Source organism: Entamoeba nuttalli (genome assembly GCF_000257125.1).
Source record: "Entamoeba nuttalli P19 unplaced genomic scaffold asmbl_4490, whole genome shotgun sequence".
NCBI lineage: Eukaryota > Evosea > Mastigamoebida > Endamoebidae > Entamoeba > Entamoeba nuttalli.
Window position 1 is genome coordinate 1 of NW_008576826.1, and position 6300 is coordinate 6300.

Genomic DNA, 6300 nt, shown 5'->3' on the forward strand with positions numbered 1-6300 from the left:
AAAATTCAAATGAAAATTAATTGTAATGAACTTCTGTATTTTTTTTTAATAATTAACATCTCAATTTATTTTTATAATTGAAATAATTTCAAATAAAACAAAAACCTTTCAAAACAACTCATCTCTTTTTGATAAGTATTTGAAAGTACTGAAAAGAAATTTTCTTAGTCTATTTTACTCGAAAAGACATTTGTGTTTAAACATAACAAAATTTAAAAAAAAGAATGGAAGTGATCCTTTTTGTGCTTACATTATGGTTGGTATCAAGTATTCCATTAAAAAAAGAAAACCAATTAGGAAAAGCTCAATTAAACAGTAAAAACTTACAAAGGGTAGAACAAGTATTTGTAAACTTCATAAAAATGATAAACACATTATTTCCTGAAGATGAAGAGTTAGAGAATACCTTTCTTATAATGCGAGAGGGTATTTTTGTTTTACAGGAAGATTCAAACTATACAATGGAAGAAAACCAGAAAAAAAGGATTATTGAAAGACTTACTGAAAAAGTCAAAGTTCTGATAAGTATGTTTGAAAAAGAAAGTGAGTCAGTAGACTTTATCAATAGGAGAGTGAAAAATATTTTTGAAAAATATCAAGGTGTTAATGGTTATCAATTAAAAAAGCAACCATTTGATAAAAAAAAAGATGAATTAAATCAATTAACTGAACTTGAGAAAAGAAAAGTTGAACAACATAAAGAAAGAATAGTATTAGAGATTCCTGATAGTGTATTGAATATTATTAATGAAATAGAAGAAATAGAAGAGCCAATTGAAGTTGCGTTAATACAAGTGAAAAACAAACTCATACAAATTCTAAAAAATGAAACAAGAGTTAAAGAATTAGTTATTAAGTCAAAACAAAAAGAAAATAAAGTTAAGTGTAACAAATACTCAAGAATCAATCAGAATAAATCAGTTATTCAAATTTTAGTTAACCTGTTTGTGCGTTCAATTAATAATTTCCAAAGGTCGTTAAAAGAAGCTATTCACAAGAGAGTAAAAGAAAAAGAACTTGCTCGAAAACAATTAGAAAAAGAACTTAGTTCATTACTTAGTCATATTATTACTAATATTCAAGCTATTATAAAATTTGTGAAAAGTAGATTAGAAATATTTGGTTCTAAGACTATCTTTTATATAAACACCCAAGTAAAAAACAAGACAAAAGAGTCACTCAACACAAAAGAAGTCAAAGAGAAATAATTTAATGTTTTTAGTAAAGCTAAAACAAAAGAATTAAAGTAATAGTTAATAAAAGTAAATAATAACATTGTAATAAGAAGAAGAACTAACACTCTTTTTTGTTTATAACAAACTAAATAAAATAGAAAAAGAGACTAAGAGAATGAATAGTAAAAGGGAATTTGAGAAGTAGAATGCTTCTATTCAACAGTTTTGAAAAAAAGATAAAAAAAAGAAGGAAATAGTGTTATTATGGACTGTCAAAAAACACTTTTATACGAAAAAAACAACTTCCCGAAAAAAAGGAAGAAAAAGACAGTAAATAAAAAAAGATGAAAAGAATAATAGAGAATCAATGTGATAACCCTAAAAATATTTAAATAATTACACAAACTAATTAATAACAAATAACCATTGCTATGTCTCAATTGAAGGATTTACAAACAAGAGTTTTACATACTCCATCCAAGTGGGGAGAACCATTACATGCACATACTTTCCCAATTTTCCAAACATCAACATATCTTTTTGATGATACTCAAATGGGAGCAGATTTATTTGGAGGAAAAAGAGAAGGACATATGTATTCTCGTATGGGAAATCCAACTGTTGAATATTTTGAAGAACTTGTTAATTCATTAGAAGGAGGAGTTGGAACTGCTGCCTTTGGTTCAGGAATGGGTGCTATTCATTCTGCAACAATGGGACTTCTTAAAGCTGGTGATCATCTTATTTCTGGTGATACTCTTTATGGATGTACTGTTGAATTATTTGGAAATAGATTTAAAGACATGGGTGTTGATGTTTCATTTGTTAATACTGCATCTGATGAGGCTGTTGTAAAAGCATGGAAACCAAATACCAAGATAGTTTATTTAGAATCACCAGCAAATCCAACTTGTAAAGTTTCAGATATTAAAGGAATTGCTAAGATTTGTCATGAAAAAGGTGCTATTTTGGTTGTTGATTGTACTTTTACTACACCAGTATTCCTTCCAGCTTTAGAACTTGGAGCAGATGTTGTTCTTCATTCCATTACTAAATACATTAATGGACATGGTGATGTAGTTGGTGGTGTTGTTACAACTAAAAACCCAGAACTTCTTCAAAAGATTAAAGCATTTAGAAAAGACACAGGATCATTAATGGCACCAATGGACGCATTCTTATGTATTCGTGGAGTTAAAACACTTCCAATGAGAATGAAAGTTCATATGGAGAATGGACTTAAAGTTGCCAAATTCTTAGAACAACATCCAAAAATTAAACAAGTTAATCATCCAGGACTTGAATCATTCCCAGGTCATAAAATTGCTATGGAACAAATGAAAGGATTTGGTTCTACTTTCTCATTTGAAATGCAATCATTTGAAGCTGCTAAAAAACTTATGGAACATGTTAAATTATGTGGATTAGCTGTTTCTCTTGGAACTTTAGATACTCTTATTGAACATCCTGCTTCAATGACTCATGCAGCTGTTCCAGAACATCTTCTTAAACAACAAGGTTTAACCAGAGAACTTGTAAGAATTTCTGTTGGATTAGAAAATTCAGATGATATCATTGCTGATTTAAAACAAGCTCTTGAACAATGCTAATTGAATAAAAATGAATTTGACATAGAATTATTATTCCTATTTAATAAAATTTCTTTATTTTAAAGTAAATAATAAAAATACATTTAATATTCTTTTAGAATTAATGAAGATATAATTTTATTTCAAAATAAATATTTGATTTGCTTTTTAGATAATTATTATGAACATAAATATTGTTTTCATTTAATTGAAAATAAAGGATAAATTACTATATGAATTAACCAAATTGTATTTAGAAATATTAATAAAAAACAATAAATAAAATAGAATATTATGATACTATTAGATGTTTTTCTAAAATATTATTTAAAGAAGTTGTGGTTTGTCTTTGTAATATGTCAAGTGTTCATAAAGGTGTTAATTATTTAAATATTCAATTGGAAATATTCTTTAATAGTTGATAAAGGAATAGTTGTGAGAAAAGAGAATAAAAGAAAAACTAAAAAAACGAAGTTATTAATGACGATAATGGTATAGAATAATGAATGTCATAATTACAGTAATGATGTCAATTAATAACATCAATGTTAGTCCAAGATAAACTGAGACATAGTAATTCATTATTCCAGCTACTAGAATAGCCCCATGAAGAGATACAAATATAATTGAATATATAATATCTTTCTTATTACGGTGTAATAATAAAGAAAGACTAGTATATGAACATATCAAATACACAGAGTAACAAAAACCATTGAATGCAACAACAGTGAAATTTCCAATTATTGGATTTAAAAGATAAAGGTCTGCATCTCCTGTTGATAAAAGTAAATAAGGAACGTTATGAATTAATACTTGACATACAGCAGCACCAACCCCAAGCCCAAGTCCAACTAATTTAATTTCATCAAATTTTTTTGTAAAATAATGAATTCCAATTAGTGTTGTAAATCTAATAACTTCTGTAATAATAAATGAATAAATAATCAATACATAATGTTGATGTGAAAAAGGTAATATTAACCACACCAATGAAATAATACTTAAAGCTATCAACCATGAAATTGAACTATTATATCATTATCATTTTTATTCATTAAGTTTATTCATCATTTAACAAACCCTGCAATAGATGCTATCAGTTGTTGACTATTTTTCATGGCAAAATAAATAAGGAATATTAATGAAACTCCACTTGCAACAAAAATACTAGCCAAGCAGAACAACATAAACGAAAATTAATCCTAAGATTTTTAAGTTTTTAAAATTTTTTACTTAAAAAAAAAAAAAAGATAAATGAATTGTTATTAAAAACAAAGAATTAATAAAAATTTTTGATTTACAAAACAATTTAAAGAAAAAAAAAGAAGTAAAAGGAAAAATCAACAAAGTAATAACAAATAGTTAATTAAATATTAATAAAATTATTAGTTAATGTTGTAACAAAATTAAAAAATAAAAGAAGTTTTAATTATTAAAAGTAAAATATCAATTTGAATATTTTTTTATTTCTTAAAGTATTTTTTAAAGTCCTTGTTTTGTTTTATAGTCAATATACCTTTCTAAATTATTTATTACATCTTCTAATGAAGTATCATCTTCTCTAATATGTTCTAAAGTATAAGATATGAATGATTTATAATGTTCTTTTATAGTTTTATAAAGACCAGTAGTTTTTAATATTTCGTTAGTATTTTCTTCAGCGAATAAATCCAAAACAATGTTTAAAACCGCGTCATATAATATTTCAGTAGTTTCTTCCAATTTAATAGATAACATATTTTTAACAAATAAAGCAATAGAACGTAATGGAGCTTTTTCTTCTTTACCAATAATACTTAAGATATAACATAAATTAATAATAGTAGGTAATTCAGATTGACATTGTAGTGGAGTGTATTGTTGATATTTTCTTGTTAATTCCCACATAATTGTATATTCACTTTTTTCTGTTTCAATATTTCCTTTTAATAATAATCTATGATAACACATTAAACTACCATCTAATAATGCACGTTCTATTGTATTTAAATTTGCTAATGAATTCTTTTTTATATATTGAGATAATAATGGGAATAATATTTGAGCCATTGTAGAATGTGTTCCATTAATTTCTATTTGATATGAATTATCTAATATAAGTAAAACATTATTTAATGCACTAAATGTAGTTTCAATAATTGATACAATTAGAGGTTCTGTTTTATTTATTGGATGTTGTATAATTTTAACTAATATTTCTGGTATTTTTGATTCTTCAATATTTTTCTTTATAACTGGGTTTGGTTCATCATCAAATGTTGTAATATTTGTTAATAATTCAATTCCCATTTTCATTGCTTTAATTTTGGTTGTAATTGTTTTAAGTTCATTTGATGTTTTAACAAATATATCAATATTTAATTCATCTTCTTCATTTTCTTTATTATTTTGTTTTGTTTGAATTGAATGTGTTTCGAGTTGTGTTTTAATTGTTTCATATTGTTCTATAATAGAACAATCAATAGTTCTTAGAATAATTGGTAAAATAATAGGTAATGTTTTATGAATAACAGGATGAATATTATGAAGAATAGTTGCATAACATATCTTCATTGAATCAGGTAATTTAGAATCACATAATTTTGTTAAAATATCATAATATTGAGGAATTTTTTGAGTTAATAATTCTACACAAAGTTGATTATCATCTGTTAAAACAACAAGTAAACGAGAAACATTAATTGGAATATTATATGGTTCTTCTGTTGGATTAAGTAAATTTATTAAATGAATTAATAAAGGGGATGTTGTTATATTTGCTAAATATTCTGGTGAATATTCACAAAAATCAATAAGAACATTAATAATATTTTCTAATAAATGAACATCTTCTTTCATACTTTCTTTAATATCAATCATATGACTCATTTGGTTCATCATTAAAGTTAATAATTTACTTTGTTTTTCTATAGTTTTATTATTATCTTGGTACATTGCATGAATAAGGAAATAAAGATCTGCATGAAGGTCTAATTTAATATCATCTTTAAGAAGTAATTTGTATATCATTTCCATCAATCCTCTTTTTACTAAAACAATGGCAAGGTCATTACTCATTTCCATTGCTAATGTTTTACATGTATTACTTAAATTATAACAAAAGTCAGATCGATCCTCTTCTTTTGTTGGAACTTTTTGTTCAAATTGTTGTATAAAATTATTAATAATATGTTCTATATTATCTGGTTCACTTCTCTTCATTAAACACTTAATTAAAATTATTTTATTTTCTTCATTTTTCTTTTTGTATTTTTTAGGGTTTTATTAAAAGTTGAAGTTAGTAATGAAAATAACATATTTGAGTCATTGTTCACTTTTGATTTCCTTTACAATTCATAACCCAATCAAAAGACATCTTCTTGTTGCTATTAAATTTGTTCAAACAAAATCTTGAATGAAAAAGAAAAATAATAAACTACTTCAAGAAATACAATGAAAAATTAATTAATACTTTCAAAATAAGAAAATGGAAATACCATTCTACTCTTTTTTAAATAAAAGTAAACCAAAAAGAATGGAATTTAATAAAGAAT

At 24.7% G+C, this 6300-nt stretch overlaps 4 protein-coding genes across 4 annotated transcripts; 2 read left to right on the forward strand and 2 right to left on the reverse strand.

Moving 5' to 3' along the window:
- Positions 1-224: 224 nt before the first annotated feature.
- ENU1_104840 (hypothetical protein) lies at positions 225-1208 on the forward strand (the record flags this gene model as incomplete). Its single annotated transcript, XM_008859415.1, has 1 exon — positions 225-1208. The coding sequence occupies one exon, from the start codon at positions 225-227 to the stop codon at positions 1206-1208; it is 984 nt and encodes a 327-aa protein (XP_008857637.1).
- A 398-nt stretch (positions 1209-1606) lies between these two features.
- Positions 1607-2785, forward strand: ENU1_104850 (methionine gamma-lyase, putative; the record flags this gene model as incomplete). The annotated part of the gene is made up of 1 exon (XM_008859416.1): positions 1607-2785. The coding sequence occupies one exon, from the start codon at positions 1607-1609 to the stop codon at positions 2783-2785; it is 1179 nt and encodes a 392-aa protein (XP_008857638.1).
- Positions 2786-3241: 456 nt separating this feature from the next.
- Positions 3242-3885, reverse strand: ENU1_104860 (hypothetical protein; the record flags this gene model as incomplete). The annotated part of the gene is made up of 2 exons (XM_008859417.1): positions 3242-3794; positions 3848-3885. The coding sequence occupies 2 exons, from the start codon at positions 3883-3885 to the stop codon at positions 3242-3244; spliced, it is 591 nt and encodes a 196-aa protein (XP_008857639.1).
- Positions 3886-4249: 364 nt separating this feature from the next.
- Positions 4250-5968, reverse strand: ENU1_104870 (hypothetical protein; the record flags this gene model as incomplete). The annotated part of the gene is made up of 1 exon (XM_008859418.1): positions 4250-5968. The coding sequence occupies one exon, from the start codon at positions 5966-5968 to the stop codon at positions 4250-4252; it is 1719 nt and encodes a 572-aa protein (XP_008857640.1).
- Positions 5969-6300: the final 332 nt, after the last annotated feature.